Source organism: Acipenser ruthenus, chromosome 22 (assembly GCF_902713425.1).
Source record: "Acipenser ruthenus chromosome 22, fAciRut3.2 maternal haplotype, whole genome shotgun sequence".
NCBI classification, from domain to species: domain Eukaryota; kingdom Metazoa; phylum Chordata; class Actinopteri; order Acipenseriformes; family Acipenseridae; genus Acipenser; species Acipenser ruthenus.
The window spans coordinates 5714368-5736730 of record NC_081210.1 but is presented as its reverse complement, the minus strand read 5'-3'; the positions used below and the strand labels follow the sequence as shown (position 1 = coordinate 5736730).

Sequence of the window (22363 nt, the reverse complement as noted above, 5' to 3'; positions counted from 1 at the left end):
CAATGAACTTGCGTGCACAGCTATTTCTGGCCAAGTGGAGTAAGCAACCAGAAAGTAAAGTGAAACAAAACAATCAATACATGTATCAGTTTAATGTGTTTGTTTTTTGACAACATTCATTTTACCACAGTCAAATGAAAAAAAAAATTGTTCACAAATATATACACAGATATAAAAACAGAAAATCAGATAAGACAGGATATAAGTATTAAAAGCCCTGTTGCTGCCCTGTGGATAGTATGGTGTCATTTAAAGGCACATGTTTGTGTATACATGCAAGCATAGGCTACTTGAGAGATCCACTGTACAGATGTTTGTTTCCTAAACACATCTTTACAAATGGAATTACATTCTAGAAAACATGTTAACATAGGCAAGGGTAGTACAGCCTAATGTCATGCTTTAACTCATAAGTCTGGAAAAACAAATTAAATCCTCCCACTTGTAAATGTAGCCATCATGATCTGCAAGCACTCTCCCTACCCGTATAGACGTTCCATGAACAGTATCTATACATGTCAGCCTTAGCATGAAAGGGTCATGATGTTTCGTCGTGGGAGTGTAAGTAGATGGGCTTTGCTTGCTTCCTCAGTCTTTCTTGACCGCGCATTTTGCGTCCGTGCTGGGTGGCAAGGCCCATGGGAGGCAGGTGTGTCTGCAACAAGAGCACATCATAAAAAACACTTATTTTTAAGGTGCAGTGCCTGATGTAACAAACAGCAATTTTTGCTACTTCTACTGCACTGTGGTAATAATCACACTTTGGCTAAGCAATCTCATCTGCAAAGTTAGGTGTAGAAATACAGCACCACACTAAATAAATCTGATTGAAAAAAAGAATAATAACATGCTGGTTTATGAATTGTCATTACTCGCAACGTATCTCTCTAAATCACTTGATTTCCACATGAAAGCCAAGAATCACGAGTCTGCAGATATCATTTGGTCAAAAACAGCTTGAATTCTTACACATTCATTTATGCATGAACAATCTATAGCAACTTCATAGCAGCCTAGATATCAAAATTCAAGGTCTCAGGTGCCGTTCTTTGGAGAATTGACTTGTCACTCGGTCCTTAAGAGGTAATGTATTTTATTTTGTGCTGCCATCACTTACCGGCCTGGGATATGGAATCCTGTAATGCAACCCTTGAACACAGAGAAACAGGAGATGTATTATTCCACAGCTTCAAAACAGGTATCAATAAAAAAAAGGTATCATCATCAAAGGACCACAAAAATATACAATTCAGACCCCAGCATACTCTATAAGGGTTCAACTACCAATGACAAATAAAACTGGTTTGTATGTTGCTGAATTTATCAGATGAGTGGTTACTAAGGTATTGATATAATGTGCCCTGGATTAATAATAAAAAAACCCACAGAATTAAGATAACCCTCAATGTTAGAAAGGTACAATTTTCTATTTATGTCTTTCCAGACTTGGGGAATTTTTGACTAAGTATCAACAGCACAGATGTTTGTGATCCCAAGGGAAGAACATGGCATCCAAAATGTTAAAACTATCAACAGCTAAATGACAGATCTACCAAAACAAAACATAGTTGTTGTGCATGCCAAGAAAACGCCAACAGAAACACAAACACTTTACTGACATCCACCTCCTGAGATGTTGTCTCTGTTTTTTTAAGCACACGAAATAGAGAATCATGACACTTCAAAGCACAATACAAACCCACAGGTGGCCCAAGCACTGAAGCTAGCTCCACTGACATTGACAGAACCCCCCGCCCCCTCTATGAATGGCTTCCTTGTACCTCACTCACAGGTTTGATATTATCCTCTTTACATTGAACTTGCTCAGAAAACTAATACATCTAACTGTGCTATCCTTTGTTTTTCTGTGGTAAAAATGTATTTTTTAGACACAAAGTACATATCTCAAAAATGTTTGTTTTGGGCAATATTGATTAAGCTTTTTTTGTGTGTAATTCTTTCCAAACCACAAAGGGGTGCTATTAAACAAGTTGCCAGAACTAAACATTAAATCAAGACCCAAAACACTTTCTTTTTTGTTTTCACTTCATTTATATATACTTAAAACCCTTACCCATTTCTATTCTTGCATGACATTCTTCAATACATTTTTTGATCAACTCTGAGTCAGTGATCTGAGAACAATAATAAAAAAATACATATACATATAATTACAATGCAAGTATTAAATAATAAAATAAACAAAAAATATATTAAAAAAACATTTATTACTAAACAAGTTTTAAAAAAATTGACTCCCATTGCATAGCTGTTAGATCCATTCCTGGTTTTATTATGAGTTTTTAATAAGGCAAATCTGAGCTTGTTACTTATACACTGGGGCTAATCAAGCACATGCTAGAATGGGTGAAACTGCCATGCAGCTGCTATGAAATATACTGACCAACAAATGTAATGTGCTAGTTATAGGTACATATGTGTTTTCTTGGAATTAAACCCCAATAAACATGCATGGGAGGTGCAGCCAGTCAGTATCTTCATAGATGCATGCATAGAAAGTCACTAACACAAAGCCTACGCACATCCTTGTTTTGCCTGAACAAGGTGCTGGCCTCCTGGACGATGTACTGCTTCTCTGCGTCTGTCTCCTGAGCCAGGCCGGACTGGGACTGCCATCCCCGAGCGATCCGGAGCACTCTGCGGTACATGCACAGAACCTCCCCCCGCACTGCAGCTGTCATCAGGACTCAAACTAAATTACACTGAATGCATTAGAAAACTCATAAGGCAATACAATGACTCATTAACTAAACAGATCCTTGGAGATAGGAGTCATTCACTTCCAATCATCCAGAAGTGTAATGCCAACATGAATGAGGTTTATTTTTACCATAAAAACAAAGCTCTGAATAAACAGATCCTGCTCCAGACATATTTTTATGGCAACAGTGTAATAAATTGTGATGATTAAATGTAAGTAAATTTATTTACTGGTATCGTTTGAGATTACAGTAAAGCGGGAGGAGGCAGATTAAGGAGTAAGGCTGAAATGCTGGAAGACGTGTCAGAGAGGTTAAACAGGTGGTGTTATTCCACATAGCAGCTGAAGTAAGTGGTTTCCCATGCCAGTAACAGGCCGCTCATTAATCTATGCATGTCATCAATACAATCCTGGTGGTTTACTAAGACCACATATTGTTAATATTGAACAGCCGATAGAATCATGACTGGAAACTGTTCCTTGTGAAACATCAGTAAGTTGTGCAGTCCTACAGAAGCCCGCTTCCTCTCCACCCTTGCCCCTCAGTTGTGGAACGACCTACCCACGGATATCAGGACTGCTCAGTCCCTGACCACCTTCCGGCGCCTCCTCAAGACACACCTGTTCAGACTGCATCTGTAAACCTCACACCTCTCGACTATACTGGACTATATGGCACTGATTTGTACCAGTATTTGCATCAGCTTGTACTTGTACTGAACTGCTCCATATCTTGCCGTATTCTACTACTGCTCTTAATTAGAACTACTTCCTGTATCTTGTATTTGATTTTACTCTTATAAGAATCATTCTCATCCATTCATCGTACTCACTACGTGCTCATACTGGACTTTACTCATATAAGCAAACATTTTTAATATAAGTAACTGCTCTTAGTCAAACCCGCTCTTACATGTTATTATTTACTGTTTTCTCTATTTTTTTGCTCTTATTTGAATTTGATCTTTTGCTACTGATTTTATTGTACTTTACAACTGCTCTTATCTGTAATGTGATATTCTGAAATGTTAATTTTGTAATGTGATACTTTGTAACAATTTTAAGTCGCCCTGGATAAGGGCATCTAATAATAAATAAATAAATAAATAAATTCATTTTTAATAATAATAATAACAAAATCCTACAATGCAAATATAATTTAGCAGCATTAGTGGATAGATTATTTCAATACCTACACAATTTGACAGATTAAATCTCACAGTTTTTATCACATTTTTAATGGGTTTTTTATGTTAATTGGGAATCCATTATTATTCCTAAATATTTAAAATCTGAAACTATATCTATATTATCTCCTTTAATTAAAATATTTTTGTTTAATTTTGTCTGATAGAAAAACAAATTCCTCACAGTTTTCTTCACATGCAATGTTAGGCAGGTGTAATTCAGCCAATTTGTCACTGTATTCGACTGTTTTTAATTGTATGGTTTCATTTTTCATGTGACGAAGCGAGCTATAGAAATATGAACTGGTGTTGCTGTATTAGTGCTAGGTTGTGCTCAGTGCTTCCAAAGAGATAGAATGCTTCCTTGAAAAACATACATAAAATTAAAGTACTGTAATACAAACATCAGCAGTGATGCGGTATATAAAGACAACAAAACCACCCTGACATTCATCTCTACAAACGCTCACCTGCGGTATCTTGTCGCTCAGCCGGCAAAGTCAGTCGCTTTGGTAGTGATGCTGCAGTGTGAGCGCAAGACTGTGACGTACAGCGCAGGCAGCTGAGCCCGTTCTCAGTCAGTGATGGGCTGCAGGAAGTGATGCAGGGAAAATTCCCATTAATATCCAGTCAATAGAGGAAGAAAAAAAAAAAAAAAACCTTACGAAACTCTGTATTCACGGACTGGTTCCGCCAACTTATTATCTGGACAACACGTCTTAACGATTAAAGCAGCTGAGAAGAAACGGGCTACACGACAAAAGTCGAAAGACGAAACACAGGTGATATATCGCCTCTTGCTTTTGCTTAGCCTGGGACTCAGGTTCCGATGTGTAGGAAGTGATGAGTGAATATTTCACAATACATTTCATCTGCTTAAAAGGTGAGCAAAGTCGATTTTAATTTGATCTTGTTTTTTTATATTTATTATGTCAAATGTATGGCTATGATTCGTGATAGATGAGACGTCATTATCTCGATCGTAAACCCCCTGTTTTGCCTTGTTCTGTTCCCCCCCCCCTGAGGCTCGTAACACAGTAGTACTTTGCTAACACTGTGTTTGCCTGGTTTTTTTTTTTGGTCTTTTGTTATTTAAGGGCTGTAAGTTCAACAAAATAAGTTAAGGTAAGAGTTGCTATGGTGTCTGCTAATGTCTATCACCTACCTATTGATAACGTGACTCCAGTGTGATTGTGTAGGTACAAAGCTTCCGTTTTTGTATACGTTTTATTTATTTATTTTATTTTTAAGATGCAGTTCTGCAACTTTCTATTGAAAAAAACCCACACCTAAATGTGAAAGTGTGTGTGCAAATGTGTTTAAAACCGCTGCTCATAAAGGCAGAGCTTTGTTTTATTGTCCACCTTCTCATTGTCTACTGTACCATACAAACTGTACGGAGGCTGCAAAAATATTCACTGTGCCAATACTGCCAACCCACGAAACTGATCATAAGATTCGTCTGGCTGTACTGTTGCCAAACGTTTCGTTGCACAGATGATAAACTGAGTCGCCTCCAGTGTGCGTTTAATACACGATTAACGAACTGCTGGTACATTGATTTAAAGGGTTGTATATACCATATTATAGACTGCAGGATTTACATGTTAGCAGTGATCAGGGATATTTGGGTTCATCATAGTCATTTATTGAATGGACTGATCAAATATCTTTTAACACTTTCAAACTGTAAAACTTAGTGACATTCTAGGAACTGAAACCAATGTTGCTGAATGAGGGTGATGACGGGGTTAGCTCAAGGTATGGGCTAACATGTTGCTATGAATACATTATTGTTGTTTCCAGATGGGGGAGGGGAGTATCTAAGGTCATAGGGGGTCTTTATCAATAAGGGAAATGAACTGTTCCATGTGGCAGTAAACAAGTTAAAGCAAACACATGCTGCTGTCTCTCCCCACACAACAGCAAGAGCTTAACTCATGTTAAAGATGACCGTTCAAATGCTGAGAATTACCTCCTGAAGCAATTCAGCTATTGTATGGACCAGTAAGAGATCCTATTAGAAGTATCATAAATATCTCTTTGGGAAAACATATGGCAGATTTTACAGTGGTTTTTAAGAACTATGGAACCATTGCACATAATTACCAGCATGCAATAGGATTGAATTCATAATTACTAAACAATGATAATAAAGCTATTGCTATAGCTTTGTATGCCCTACTAAGTAGCAAGTGCAGCTTTTCACCAGTAGCAACACACATTGCAGAATATACTATGCTGGAAAAGCTCCAGTGCACAATGCTGTAGGCACCAGATTACAGGTCTTTTGAGTTAATCCCTCAACTGAGGATGACAGAAGTGTAGGCTGAGTTTAAAAACATGAAGCTTAAACCATCTAGCTGTGGGCATTTAAAAGGGTGATCTTTATGTTGTGCCACAGCACAGGTACAGTATATCTGTGGGTAATTGGAGTAATTCTGTGGTCACTGATGACCACAACAGCATGGGGTACTGTGCTCTACTAGGAGAAGCGCAAAACAGTGCAGGTTTCTGGACACAATCCATCGTGACTTTTTCTAGTTGTCATTACCTTCCTTTTTTGATACAGGGATGAGGCTAATTTCCATTCCCTGAAATCCTGCTGGGATCCAAAATGAATGTACCTGTCTGTTTGGATGCGCATAAGGTATCAGGTGGTGAACTCGCTGCAGCTTGAAAATTAATTAAATACTTAAGCAATCCATATCCTAGTTCTTCAGGGCTGGCACAATGTGTAATTTGGCCAAGGCAGGGTTGGTTGTTAAATGACAGAACCACTCTCATCCTGATATGACTCAGCCTTTGGAGCAGTGGATGAAAGCTGACAGTTTAAACTGATGGTGCTGTAACACCCTGGCTTCTGGCTGTTTTGTGAGGTTAATCTTGTCCCAACTCCTCCATGGTGCATCATGCTCTTATTTCTTTGAATTGTATATAGGCCTATTACTTTGCCAGGAGTGAGGAATCTAAATAATGATTAATGTGCAATATTAATATTGTCATTCAAATTATTTATTTATATTATATATATATATATATATATATATATATTATTTTGTTATATATAATATATATTAAAAAAAATTATAACGCGGTCAGTTAAATACCTTACAATTATATATATTTTAAGGTGTTTAATTGACTGCTTTATGGAAAAGGTTGTCTGGCTGTGATAATAATTCAGGAGCTTTTAAAGTGTGTGTGTGTGTTACAGCATTTGACATTAATAACACTTTGTCTGACTTGATAGATTGTATCATTTTGCTTGGTAGCAGTGAAATTTCACACCTTTAGTCATTTGTCACTGTTCAGGAACAAAAGTGGGTGGATCAGGGGTGATGGGAAGCTGTCTGATCTTAGAATAGCTCTCAAAGAAATGTCTTAGGAAATAAACTGAAGTGTCATGGAAGCATTTTTATTAGATGAATGTGGGAGCCATAACTTCCATCTAGCACATGGCAAAGGTTTGAGGGGGTTACAGTACTGTAAGTAGTTTAAAATGTAGTAACCGTTGTCCTTTTCAGATCCAGATTAGTCTAGCTTTCCTTGAAAAAATATGCATTACTTAGGTTTGCCATAAATAAAATTGAGTGTCTATTTACAGTAGTATGATATGTATGTAATTGTATTACGTGAATATTATTCGATCCTGTTTAAGCCATTCGTCTGTAATAAGCTATGTTTTTCTCCTGTGATAGCCTGCTGCATTTTGTACAACCTAAACATGTCTTGTAATACTATTAGCAAGTCACTTGAGCCTACTATTTTTATGCCTCACTTGTAACCTCTCCGATTTTAATTGTTCTCTGTTTTCCCGGCTATAGTGTAAATGATGAGTTTCCATTGATAAAGTAAACCCCATTAATCAGATTCTGTGAGTATGGAGCGCTGCTCTTCTATACACGACTATTCTCTCTTTCTCTGTGTGAGATCTTTGTAATATAATTAGTGCTTGAAGTTTCCGGTTTTAACCGATAATAACTGGAAAAAAACCACCCCCGAAGACCTATTTAGAAATCTTATTTTTTTGTATTTATTTATTTATTTATTTATTTATTTATTTATTTATTTAAACTGGTTATTCAATAAGCTTTATTGATAAACGTGTGATCTCCAGTAATAAAACTGTAAGATTGTGATATGTCAGGATCCAGCTGAGTTATTGATAAGAGTTATTTCTTCACCACATCCGAACCCCAACATTACAGTGTGATAGATACGTGGGCAGTGTGGGGCGTAAAACAAAATACTTCTCACAATTCTTGGATTCAAAAGGCATCCAGAGTTCAAAATTACCTGCATCCTAAATGTGAACATCCTCACTTCAACACAGTAAGTTAGCGTGTGTATACTAGTGAAACGTACATGCAATTTATTATAGAAACTGAAAATTGAGCTTGAGCGTTTAATAACTGAAAATAACCGATTTTGCCAAATAAAAATAAACACCCCCGAACTCAACAAAAAATAAAAACCCTAGATTTAATTCAAGCCCTAAATATAATACAAGATCTATTACTGTAGCCCTTTTTTAGGGATCCGCTTTTAACTTGGTCTCTATCTATTGCACTGCAATTTGGAAAACTCTCTTACTGTAACCAGGTGTCTGACGGTCTGAACCTTTCTGACAGAATTGCACATCTAAGCCTACATATTCATGAAGCCCTGTGTTGTTTTAAAGTAAAGAAGTACCACTTTCTGTACAAGATGATGTGTCGGGCAATACTATGTTTCTGTTCTTAAGCTTGTTTGTATGGGCACTGACTGTGACCAAACCCTCCCAGAAAATGTGTTACTAAGCTCTTGAGTTTCACCCACACCTCAAACAAAAGAGCCACATGACCTGGAAGATTTCTGCCGAGATAAAGCTCTAATCCCTGTGTCTCTTAACAAGGACGTTTTCTGTAGCAGCTCCCTGCATGAAGCTGGATTCCTCAGGGGCTATGCTGTGAAGGCAAAGAGAACTTCCAACTGTATACACTCGTTTACTCCTTGAGAACAGGAAGTTATATTGCCATTTTTAAAACTGACGTACCTAGTCTTTGCAATAGTGTTGTATTAGTGGTAGGAATAGCAATGTAGATGCACTGTACTTTTTTAAAACCAGGATTGGTAGATGCAGTGCTTTTAGGGGAGTGCTTGTGTGATCAGTACAAATGGTACTGTGAGTTTCAATGTGTCTTTTGCGCTTAAAAAAGGCTTCAGGGGAAACATGTTGTGTTATAATATTTCATGTTATTATTTCATAATATTAGGAGCCAGGTGATTAATAACCATTTTTCATTTATGTATAAGTTTGTGTGGTTTCAAAAAGTGGCGGAAGTATTTTTTTTTTTTTTGTGTACATCCTATAATATGGTAAAATCTGGTCTGAAATCACCACCACCTACAAAAAGGAGATGTCAGTTTATAAGACAAAGGATTGGATACAACAGGTCATTTTTTGGATTGACAGATTAGTCCTTAGTTTTAATTCCTATGCCAGTTCTCTATCTAAACCACCAGCTTGCAAGCCAGCAACAGAATGTGGCACATCCTGTAATCTTAGCAGTGATAAACTTTGACCTACTGAAGCGTGCCTCTTTCCAGGTCACAGCAGTGCTAACATTTGACCCCACAGACTACCACCAGGCACGTAGTGTTTTGTAACTGCCTTGTTGTGAACAGTTGAAGACTTGACACCAAAGATGGTATTACAGTATTCATTCTTGACACAGACCATGTTGTGGCATATGGATCTAAATATTATTAAAAATAGGACAAACCTTTGCATGTTTAGTGACACTTAAAGGGTACATAAGGACCTTTTTATTTTATTGTGCTACATGTTCCCATGTATTACTACAACTGTTTACGAGAGGTGTGTGTTTTTTTGTTTTTTTTTTTTGACATTTTGACTACTTTTTTTAAACTTTTAAATTACATTCCCTGCCTCAAGATGGCTTCACATGTACTCGCATGGCCCTCTCAGAACTACATTTCCCATCATCCTCCTGCTCACATGTGTAACTGAGATGGATTTACCAGGGGGCAGGAGAATGATGGGAAATGTAGTTCTGAGAAATTGAAACCATACACACACCTTATGTAAACAGTTGTAGCAACACATGGGAACATGTAATACAATAAAATAAAAAGGTCCTTATGTACCCTTTAAGCCTTTTTCACACTGATGCGCTCTGCCTGTGTCGCAATCCGGTATAATGTGGGTGAGCTAAGCGTTTTCACACTGCCTTTTGAAGCAGCAGGGTTGACCTGGGGGACAGAAGCAAGTACACAATGCCCCGGAAGCAGCAATGTTCACATGACCAGCTTAAGTCAACCTCTCGCAAATTGTTCAGAAGACATCCTTGTTACAGACTCTTCTGTCCAAGCTTCTCTGAATTGAATCGTCGGCCAAAATGTTGTTTGGAGCACATGTTTCTTTGTCGCTCCAAGCCATCCCTGCAGCAATCTGGCTCATGGTGTGCCTCAATCAACAGACCATGAATAAACAGAGATGGCTCGCAAGTTCCTTGCAGAAGTGAAACCTTCACGCTTGACTGTTTGTGACTTCCTCTGATTTACAAGCACCAATCATGCATTGTCTCGCTGGCACCGGGTTAAAGTGTGTCAACCCAGGTAGGAGGAGCCAGTGTGAAAGGGGCTTCACATGCTCTCAAGCGCTGAGAGAACCCTTCTTCTAATGATTCAGACACAGGCAGTGTTTAGATGTGTCTTGGTAATTTGGATAGAATCATAAGGCACACATTATCTGTTTGGGTTTTGTTTTTCTGTCCGTGCCCATATATACTGCAGTGTCTTGATCACAGAGTCAAACGTGCTCTTACCTTTATTCAGTAGACGTGCTGTGGTCTGCATATTTGTGTCCAATGTCTGTAATAATGTGTGGTCTCACTTTGTATTGCAGTATGCACCATAGGGTAGTATAGTGTACTGTATACCTTTTTGTTAACAAGGATAAGAGGATTAAAGAAACCTCAGCCTATCCCCACACATACAGTACTGTAAATGATCTGTGCTCCAGTCATTAAACAGTATTGGTGCTGGTGTCCTCTTCAGTACCACAGCTAGAAGAGCCCAGCCCCTGGTGTTTGAATACCCCATTCCCACGCTGTTTACTGATGAATGGAGGGATGTTAAGGCTCATGCTTTGCCAGGTTCCCTGCAGCCCTGAGGTGACATTGACAGCAACGCTGCAGTCGTCGTGTTCTTCCTAACCTCTGGAACGTGTGGCTTCCTCTTTCCTCTTGCTGGGACGTTCAGCTGTTCAGGGGGATCTTTGTATGCCATCTTGAATCTTCAGGTGTCCGGGTTTGAGAATTATGTTCCAATGCCTTCCGATCTTTAGTATTGAATAGCTGTGTTTAAGTTAACTATTTAATGTGATCTGTAACGTATAGCAGAATATAAGGCTGTATTCTAAAGTGTTTTAATATATTAATGTTTGAGTTTAATTGTTGTATAATTACACTATGTATGGATTAACAATTGATTCTAATGAATTGTCAATGAATGAATGCTATGATAGGTGAAAATTGTCATCTGTAACTCAATAATGTGTGGCTATTATCGAATTAATGGTTTAATTATTGGATTGATTGGTGTCTATTATATATGATAAAGCTGTTTTCTAATTGACAATCGCTGCAAAACCTGCGGAAGACAAACTATGTAAAAACGCGTTGTGTTTTTTGTTTTGTTTCAATGTAAGAGGAATCTGATGTATAATATTAGCGGTCAAGTCTTACAGAAGAGATTTTTGAGTGTGCGACCAGCTTTGTTGATTTGTCATTGCCGTTAACGGTTTAACTCTGTAGAGACATATAAACTACCCTTGTGTCAATTGGTGGCTAACTAACAAGTCTGACAATTGTTTGTATTATTCATTTGGTTGCTGGACTACTGTAGCTGTGGAAGGTTCATCAGATCACATTACTGTATTGCACGTGTATTGCATTCCTATGTATTGGCAAGCTGGTTACATTCCAGTCAAAAAAGGAAAGTCATGCTCTGTAGGATCTGGTCTGGTGAAATCGATTTGTTTAAAGAACACTGACATAGTACTGATTTATGCCAAGACACTGTCTTTTAACCTATACATTATTAATGATCTAATTGTATTACTAACTAACTTTAATTTCTATTGCATCAATTATAAAAGATTTTGCAAAAGGAGGAATGGGGGTGTAATTTATTTTAATTTAATTCATTCAAATCAAAACCATAAAATTAATCCCCCCCCCCCCCCCCCCAACCGGAAGAGCACACTTAAATGCTGACCAAAGCCCATTCATGTTGTCTTGAGTATTGCTTTAAAAATGTGCATTATTTGATTATTTGGTACTTGCTTTGTCTACCAGTCCTTTGTTTTTAAAGGGTGGTGATGGTGGTTGGTTATCAGAAGAAGGAAACTGGTTATCTTTTATTATCGGAGAATATCCTTTTTTTTTTTAAATTTTTTTAGTTCAAATTGACAGTTTTGATTGTGCTAAGTACATTAGCAACATTACATTTTTAGAACGTGTACTGTAGAAAACAAACTAGTACCAACAGTGAACAATGCTTTCACAATGGCCATTGATCCATTCTAAAGCATTTGTCCTGCAGTTGACCCTGCAGAGAACACAATGTAAACTGTAAGGTGCAGTTTGTACTGCTGGGGATGCTGATAAAACTCACCCGCAGGAAGCAGGAACTTTTACTTCTACTTGTCTCTGATATATAGGAAAAAGAGAAACCTTGGTTGGCACTCCCACATAACTATCCCTCATCCACTAAATCAGCATAGCGTTTCACCCGTGGAGACAGAATTCCCCCTTATTGAACTGTTTTACATTTTAGCTTATCCCAAATAAAAAAAACTCAAGACCAGACCTGTAGTGCAATAGCCTAACTGAATAACCCTAGAGAAACTGAATCGTTACCTGCCTTGAGTGCTGATTTGAGTCCCAGATTTTCATTATTGTGAATATTAGAGGACCTGCTGAAACTTGGAATGCCTGTCGCATTGTGGTGTTTTTTTTTTTTGTATAAAGTGTGGCCTTGTTAAATGATCGTAATGCACTTTGCATGCAATAAACTGCCATTATTTTTTTGTATAAATGCTGTGTATAAAAAAAAATGTTTTGTAATAATAAATGGAAAAATGATTGTCATATATGAATATCATTAGTGTAAAATCACTTCACACTGTATCATTTGAATTGTAAATTGGTCCACTTTAAGCAGCGGTTATGAATGCAAATCCCTTTTTGAATGCAAGCAGCAAGCATTAATCTCGGAGCAACATTACAAGCATATTTACCCATATTTAGTTAAGTGAGGTCACACATCACTAGGATCTTGATTTTCTAGCCATGAGGTACAGCAATGCCTTTAATGGATTAACAATACATCGTGTACTCGTATCGAAGCATCAGGCCACACTCATTTTCTTTATCCAAGTCTGTTCACTCGGTAGCATAGACTGAATCTATAGAATGCAATTAAGTACCTGTAATAAAAAAATAGGCAGATATAAATTGCAGGCAGAACTCAAGTCTGAACTTGTTTTTCTTATGCTGCCAGAGTTCTAGAAATCTGTTGCCACCCTGCTTGTCACAATCGAGTATTGTTTGTGCTATACTGTCATGAGTGTGTCACTACAGTGATTTGATCCCAGGGCAGCTTTTAATTTTTTCATCAGATCAAACTTAATGTGTCATGGCATCCTAGGCACCATATACTATAATATGGGACTATAAAGTGTACATGATACATTTATACATGAAAAGATTTGCTGCATTGTTTTGTATCTTGTAGATAAAAAGCAGACCTCACAAACAGACCTGTAAGAAGTAACACAGTCTTATTTCCCCAGCAACACCGATGGCATGTTGAGGTGTACAGCAGGGCAGCAGCAGCGGCTGTGGACGAGAGGGAGTTTGGCCTAAAGGTGGGAAACCTGCTCCTGAGCTGTTGCTTCCAACACCATGGGCCAGTGCGTCACCAAGTGCAAAAACCCGTCTTCCTCCCTGGGGAGCAAGAGTGGTGACAAGGAGCCTGGTGGCAAGTCGCAAGGCAAGAAGAGCCACAAGGAGGAGCTGGGCCCCGGCAAAGCTTCTGGGGACCCACTTGCCAACGGCACCAAGAAGATGGAGGTGATCGAGGCCATGCAACTTCCAGCCCCGTCGGGCGACACCCGGAAGGAGGATCTGGTTTCCAACGGCGACGAGTTCTCCGTGCACCGTATTGAGGAGCTCTTCAAGCGATACAAGGACGAACAGGACGACGAGATCCTGGAGGAGGGAATGGAGAGCTTCTGTGATGACCTCTGTGTGGACCCTGCAGAGTTCAGGGTGCTAGTGCTGGCTTGGAAGTTTCAGGCAGCTACCATGTGCAAGTTTACAAGGTAAGAGGCTTTTAAACTCTATTCTTAAACACCGACAATTTGGCGGATGTACGTGGAAACGCCTCCTTTTGTTCGCAAGTCTTCAAATAAATCTGGCAACATAAGTAGATCATTTTTATCAAACAGACAGTTGTTTCAAAGTCTTTCTAATTTCTAGCGGATAGGGTAAAGTTGCCATGTAACCAGGTAATCCCTACGTGCAACTTCTCCAGTGGTATTAACCCTGTGCATATTTCATACAGCCACTTGCAAACGGGTAAAGTAGCAAATCAATTCTGCTTTTCAAGACGCTGACTGAAATCCTGTATCTAGTTTCTGTACGAACTGAGGGCATGCTTTCTGCTTGCTTACACGTAAGTTGCTTCCTAACTACCCTGTCACCGTGTATCAGATGGTTAAAGCATAAACTGTCAAACCCCATTAAATGTTGAGATAAATATTGACTAGATGTACCGTGTTTCAGAGCCGAGATTTACTTTCTTATTGTTCATGGAGCAACCTTTACCCTCTGTCATGGTGCAAAAGAAAAGGGTGCAGTCTGCACTTCCTTAAGTGTCACGTAAGATCAGCTGGAACTCCGCCTCGATGTAGAAATGTTATAAAAAGCAAATAAGGGATTTCATTGGTTGTAACTGATGGGTGTAGCTGCCAGCTAGATGCATCAGAAAACTGTTGCATGTTACAATAAAAATAAAATAAAAAAAGAAAGATAAAGCTACATACAGTAAATGCTGTTGGTCTAAAGTGCAGAGTGCAAAACTTCTGTCAATGCTGTTGTTGAATACTCCCTGTGAAATAAAGCAGACGTGCTCAGTGCTGCAACACCAAGCAGCACTGATGCAAATAAAGATTTTAGAAATTGTGTTGCTGGGGATTCAGATCGTAAAATCAGTGTACAGTAAGAGCATGACATGTTTTTCAAAATACCAATATAATTAAAAAAGTCCAACTCTTCTTAATTACAAACCTGTATTCTATTTCAATTTTTAAATTCTTTAAATTAGAAGCATTTGATTTGTATTTCTGTCTTGGTTCTATTGCTAAAGGTTGTATTCCAGTGTTTAGCTAGCTACTCTGAGACAGACACACCCTTGGAGACGTTCAAAGAAAGATTGCACCCCCGGTGACAAATCTCCAGCACGATGGAAGTCAGAAAACAGGATTTGTTTTTTTGTCGTCTTTGGAGAATCATTAGAAACCCTGAAGCAGCTCCGGACTCCACTGCAGGAAATGTTGGCCTTCCCTATCTATAATGTCATATCAATCTCACTCTACAGTGTCAATGAAAGCCCATTACTCACCAAGGCCAACCAAATAAACAATGAGCAAATATATTATTACTGTATATAATGACAAACCACACATATATAAATTTAAATGTAAACACTGTACTGCATACTAGTCCAGAATCTATCTACATTATATATATATATATATATATATATATATATATATATATATATATATATATATATATAGACTGATTTTAGATAAAACTTTTTTTATTTATTTATCTATTTTTGTATCTATCACTCTTTTAATAGAAAACATCTTGACTAGCTGTGTGTCTCACAAATGCCAAGGCTACATGAACACATTTAACTCGCAGTCATGAGATCAACAGATAACTTTAAAGAAGTTTTAAATATTTTGAAAAGAAATTGTTTGACTACATCAACCTTTCCTATAGAGCAGAGGTGCAGAGAGGGCTGTTCCATTTGAGCTGCAGTAGTATTTATAAAATATTTCTTCAGGCTGTGTATTTGTAATTGTAGTAATGGCTAATTAGATGGTCTCTTTGTGACTTTGCAGCACAGACGATACATTTCCAGGTTTCTTGAAGTCGCACCCCACATGAACACCTGCTGACTAATAGTTGCATCAGTGGTGCCAAACCGAGGCATAAGCTGTTTCACAATGGCGGGTCTTTCTTTCTAATAAGCAACCGTTTCAGTGCATACTTTTTGTAATGCAAAAAAAATACACTAGTTAGAAAACAATGCATGCATTTAACCTTTAGATTGTAGAAAACCTATATTTTCCACTATGGGAAGATTCTATTAAAATGTAGGACATGTATTAAGTTGACATATGTGTGAATACTATGCAATCTTTGAATAAAGAGATGGTTAGCTTTAATGTGCAATAATATTATTAATGCCAAGTTCAGCCTCCTGTGTAGCATTGACAGACAATTTAAAATATTCCTGTCTGATAAAATCCCTGTTGAGAAAGTAATTCTCATTGTTTACATTGAAAGGACTAGGTCAGCGTTATACTTTATTTTTTGATAAATATTGAAGTGTATTGTACAGCAAGCATGGCTTTCTTTGGGTAGAAAGGGTGACATGGACTCTGTTGTATTTATTGCCTTCTGATGTTTATTCAAAATATGCATGAGGTGAGAATGCAGTGGTGCCAAGGGAGCTGTTCCCATTGTAACACCAGCACAGTGCACAGCATTTCCCATAAGGATTGAGCGATCTTGCAGATGTGTGTAACATAGTTCCAGGATTCCCTGTCCATGCAAATACACAGTACAGAGTGCACAGTACTAATATCAAACCTCTGAATGTTAGATTTCGTCTGTAATGCATATGAAGCAGTACACAAAAACAAGGTTTGGCTGTGCATCATTTCAACCAGGAATGCTACAGTATATACTTTCTGCTGTTGCTTGCTCTATTATTGGATTTGTAGTTACCATTGTATCTCCCAGCAATGCTGTCGGCCAAAAAAGAAAAGGGCAGACCAGACCTCTTGAAAGGACTGGGAGTTTGGGATGAGATACAAAAGATGGGTAATTATTTGCCTAGCGCTTTCCCTTTTGTTGGTGATGAAATACACTCTCCATAGGGAGGTCTCTCCAGGGTGCACAAGAGAGAAAAACATAATTGTCATGTGGTGTTGTTTTTGTAGGCCTGTGCATCTGGTTAAAGATGAAATGTATTAATATGCTGCCAGTGGTGCCACACACGCTTTGTAGAAAAACAAATGTCCAGGTCTCTCTGCAGTTTCTGTTGGGTTCTGTCCCAGTGTGTTCACTTGTGTCTTCAGAAAGTACTTCTGGAGAAATAGCATCTGTGCCTTTTCAAACTTTTCAAATGTGTCCCAGGGGAACCGCGTGGTCGACAGCTGCAGTGCAACCAGACGTTGCAGAATGACAGCAACAACGAACAGTGATTTCAGGACAGGCTAAAACAATAGAAACAACTTGGGGCAATTGCATTCGGGTCTTCGCAGTAAGCAATTAGAAACTAATCCAGCCCTCCACTCTACATTTTATAGGTATTATTAAAAAAAATTAGAAGAAGAAAGCAATTCAACCTTTAACCAGATCAGATTCAGTAAAGTCATTTTTGGCATGCGTGGAACAAATACTGCACTGCAGCTCAACTGGAACAGCCCTCTCTGCACCTCTGCTCTATACGAAATGCTGACGTAGTCAAATTATTTTATTTCAGAATATTTAAAACTTCGTTTACCTGTTGATCTCATGACTGCCATGCATAACGCCAGCTAGTTTTTACTTCTGCATCAAGGGACCCCTGTATTTCCAACCCTGTGGTTACGAGAGGGCTCTATATAGGGTACACCTCCTACTTCACTTTCCATAAACACAGGTGAAGAACTGAAACGTTTTTTTTTTACACAGGATGTGGCAATGTCTGTTTTTTCCGGACACATTACTTTTGTCTCTGTGCTGCGTCAGGCTTGCATCTGTTGCTTATTTATATGCTGAAAAAAGTACCTATAGGGAGCACTTGTTGCTGAATGTGTGTTAGCAGTTATGAATAGGGGAAGTGGGATGTTGTTTTCTTGTTACTACTTTGATTCAAACTGCAGAGAATGGTGGTCTGGAGTAATGTGTGTGGGTAGCCTACAACTTCACTTTCAGAGAGTACCACCACAGTGGTATTGAAATGTGTGCTGAAGGTCAAATGCTGTACAGAGCAGCCCGCTCCTCCATGTGAACTCCACATATTGCCTGTTGTATATCCAGTGAGAAGGTGAATGATCCAGAGTATTGTGTAAGGGACACTCTCCAGCACAGACCGCTGGTTTGGGGGACTCCTAATGCAACACTCTCTGCAGACCACCATGGAGGTTGTTGAGCATTATTAGAGGTGTTTCAGCTCGTCGTTTAGCATGTAAAAATAAATCAATTAGATTTAGGTCATATGAATTCTGTGGTGTGTCTATTATTTTTTTATTATTATTATTTTTTTTAATCTAGAGCTGCGTGAAACAATCATTTGGATAAGCTCTCCACAGGCGAGGGTCATTGGTGTTGATTGGGCTAATTTACCATTCCAAGTGAAGAAACTCGTGCTTGGACTTGTGATGACTGTTGCTTTTCCTAGACTCTGGAGAACAGAAATCCAAGCAGCTGTTTCTTCACTTGTGTCACTTGGAATGGTAAATTTACCCAATCAACACCAGTGATCTGACCTGTGGAGAGATTATCTGAATAACTGAATAATCATTAAGTGCAGCACTATTTTTTTTTTTTTTTTTTTTTTTTAATAATTTTAATACAACATATGTGAAGTGTTTTTTTGTGTGTGTCATAACAGGAAGGAGTTCGTGGAGGGCTGCAAAGCCATCAAGGCCGACAGCTTGGAAGGGATCCACACACGTTTCCCCTGCCTCCTGATGGAGGCCAAGATGGAAGACAAGTTCAAGGACCTGTATCGCTTCACCTTCCAGTTCGGGCTGGACTCCGACGAGGGCCAGCGGTCGCTGCATCGGGAGATCGCCATCGCCCTGTGGAGGCTGGTCTTCACACAGAACACCCCCTCCATCCTGGAGCAGTGGTTAGACTTCCTGACGGAGAACCCCTCAGGGGTGAAAGGGATCTCCCGAGACACTTGGAACATGTTCCTCAATTTTAGTCAGGTGATCGGAACGGACCTCAGCAACTACAGTGAGGACGAGGCCTGGCCAAGCCTCTTCGACACCTTCGTGGAGTGGGAATTGGAGAGGAGGAAAAAGGTTGAGCAGGAGAAAAATAAATGTACTCGGTCCACAAGCAGCACAGAGAGCCTGGCTCAGGACCAGCAGAACTGAGTGTGACTGTGTGATGAGCCGTGTGTGTGTGTGTGTGTGTGTGTGTGAGAGACAGACAGAGAGAGACAGACCTCTTATTGTTGGATTTGAGTAAACTGGGCTTCTCTCTTCAAACTTTGATGAAGATTAATGTTGTTGTTGTTGTTGATGATGATGATGATGATGATGATGATGATGATGATGTTGTTGTTGTTGTTGTTGATGTTATTGCTAAACGAGGTGGGAGGGATGTGGGGGGTAATCTTTCCAACACCCTTATTTGTCTTTTTAAAAGGGCTCCAAATACTGTATCATGTTTTTAAAGCACTTTTATTTTGGATCTGATTTAATTTAATTCCCTTTTTAATTTGTTTTTTTGGTCTCAACCCAGCGTCCCCCTCATTTGCTATTTATCTAGAAGTAAAATGACAAACTTTGAGCAGTATGTGCATCTGAATAGTACATAGAGTAAAGTCAGACCTATAATTGCACAATTTTTAATTTCTTTTATTTTTCCCCTTTTATGTAAGTAATGTTTTAGTATTATGAGCTGCAATAGTACCAGAGTTGAAATGCATTTTTAACCGAGGGATCATGTACTGAGTGTAGTGCAGTTTGCAACAACAGTGATTTTATTTTATTTTTAAAAAATATCTTCTTTTTTTAATATAAAAAACACAGTGATTTATATTAAAATAAACAGTGTTATTCATTTACAGCTGTTCCTTTTTAATTATTAAAATTGAACCATCAAGTGCAATCACCGTGTATTAATGTTCTCTGGTTTACAAAAAAAGAGGTGTTTTTTTTTGTGGTTATGAAGTGTAGAAATTGTGCACCACGTGAAGGACTGTGAAAGTAACAGTAAGCCCCCCTTCAGACCCATAGGGGAGAACTGTCGCACAAACCCATGTGGAATTTAGGTGATGGGTTTTATTTACAGGTGCAACCAAGGCCGATTAGGGAATCACACCCATGGGATGGGATTGATCTAGGCTATGATCCATGGTAGTAAATCAACTTCTGTTGTAGATACATAGATAAATGTTGTTGTCTCCAGTGTTTCAAAATGATATACACTGTCTGGCAGAAATATAACACTTGCCCACACCACCATGTGGTCATTGTCGCTTGTAGGAAGTTGGTCCATGTCCTGCTGCTTTGACACTCCCTTGATATCCTCAGGTATCTAACTTAATTAATCTTCAAATACCTTTTAAAACAAGAGGTTTATAGCATTGTAGGTGTTTGGCTCTGGACAAATTCAAGAAATTAGTTAACTGAGGGATAAGATCTTAGGGTTACCTGAGGGATAAGATCTTAGGGTGAACTCTCTGTTTATTTTCAAAGCAGAAACATTGTAGATATTTTATGCAACAGTATATTTTTTCAAGTCAAAGACTCTCAAACACAGTGTTTTTGCATTGGAAAGGTTGAGTGTAACCCTTATTAGAACAGTGACAGCAAGGGCTGATTTGGTATAGCTAAACCTTGCAACCCTAGCATATCTCTGCTTCCTAACCTAGTCTCCCTGGCTGCTTAAAAAGTGTATCGCTACCTATGAATTGGAACGAATTAAAACTATTCCCTGCTGGTCACTATTGCTGTGAAAAAACAAATTGCCTGTAGTAGCATATTTTTACAGCTAAAAACAATAAACAAAACTGTCATTTCTTGGTGTCTGTTTTAATACACAGTTAAGCTTTGTGTGCACTGTATCATAACCTTGTTACAATCCAGTTTGTTTACATCTCCAAACATTTTGTGTCGCCCTGTGAATCAAAGAGGCATGCTCCAGTCGCTGTTGCAGCAGCAGTGAGATATGTTCAGATCACATCTTCAAGCTATTCTGTAACTCAGGAAACAAAACCAATTCAAAAGGACACTAGCCTTTTTCCCCAAAGTGCTGTTTTTTGTCATACTGATTACACTTCACTATTTACTATTATCACTTCCTAACTTTAAAGAGGACGCTACGTCGCTGACATGGAGAGAATTCTGGAACACATGGTCTTGCATTTGGGCAAGAGAAAAGGGATTTCATAATCTAGATGGGACTAAAGGCCATTTCTCCCAAATAACTGCAGTTTGGAAGTTGTAGCAACCAGCAAAACAATTAATTGTCTCTCTCTCCATCTTCCTTGATTAGCAAAAACAAAAAAATACCCGCTGCCTTAAATATAATTACATATTTTAACACTTTTTGCCTCCTTTGCTTGTATCTGGATTTTGAGCTGCCAAACATTTATATTACATGGCTGGTAGTAACACCCATTAAAAAAAATAAATATGTAACTAACTTAACAAGCATGGAATATATGCACTAATGTTAAGTCTTTACATTTAACTTAAAAATGCATATGTAATTGGGAGTAGATAAGGTACACATATACAATTTCTTAATATATTGAGAGCAGAAGTACAGATTATACCAGCCACTGGGAGAATTTCTGTACAAGACAAACTAATTTTTCTACGTTTATTTTTGAACCAGAGACTTTGATTCACTTACGAAGCAGCTAAATTTATAACCAACCCAGTCTTTATCTAATTATTATGGAAGAAATCGGATGCATGTTGCTTGTAATTTCAACCAAAATGATGTTTATTTGTTGGGTACAGCGAGCCGCACTGATTATTGTCTCGAGAGGCTGAGTAAAATGAGAGGAGAGACTGCTTTGTGATGGCTTTAGAGGATGTCGATGAAAGTTCAAATGCAAATAAGAGTGAAAAAGCTGGTTTTGAAAGTCAGTTGTGTGTTTTAATGGGCTCTAGTCACAGAACTTTAAGGATGGTTTTAAGGAATGTTCTGATCTAGTTTTTAGTTCATAAAATCCTTTACAACTATGCATTCGTTGTATTAGTTTACTCTCCTTTTTCAGAGAACTTTTTACTTAAGAGGTTTATGTTTGACAGACCTGAATAAGTATATGATATAACTCAGACAGTGATCATTTCTGTGCAAGTGAACCTAACAAATAAATAAAATTAAATAAAATAAATAAATAA

At 38.3% G+C, this 22363-nt stretch overlaps 2 protein-coding genes across 4 annotated transcripts; one reads left to right on the top strand and one right to left on the bottom strand.

Moving 5' to 3' along the window:
* Positions 1-77: 77 nt before the first annotated feature.
* Positions 78-4500, bottom strand: LOC117431456 (LYR motif containing protein 1). Of its 2 annotated transcripts, none has more exons than XM_034052371.3 (5): positions 4380-4500; positions 2544-2713; positions 2075-2135; positions 1118-1149; positions 78-655 (listed from the first exon to the last, which is right to left on the bottom strand). In XM_034052371.3, the coding sequence occupies exons 2-5, from the start codon at positions 2700-2702 to the stop codon at positions 539-541; spliced, it is 369 nt and encodes a 122-aa protein (XP_033908262.1). In that variant the 5' UTR covers positions 2703-2713; positions 4380-4500; the 3' UTR covers positions 78-538. The 2 variants fall into 2 exon arrangements, with proteins under 2 accessions (XP_033908262.1, XP_058851872.1); XM_058995889.1 differs by having other exon boundaries at positions 2544-2723; positions 4380-4443.
* Positions 4489-20114, top strand: LOC117431457 (DCN1-like protein 3). 2 transcript variants are annotated; one of them, XM_034926747.2, is made up of 3 exons: positions 4489-4691; positions 13775-14305; positions 18883-20114. In XM_034926747.2, the coding sequence occupies exons 2-3, from the start codon at positions 13887-13889 to the stop codon at positions 19373-19375; spliced, it is 912 nt and encodes a 303-aa protein (XP_034782638.1). In that variant the 5' UTR covers positions 4489-4691; positions 13775-13886; the 3' UTR covers positions 19376-20114. The 2 variants fall into 2 exon arrangements, with proteins under 2 accessions (XP_034782638.1, XP_033908263.1); XM_034052372.3 differs by having other exon boundaries at positions 4489-4792.
* Positions 20115-22363: the final 2249 nt, after the last annotated feature.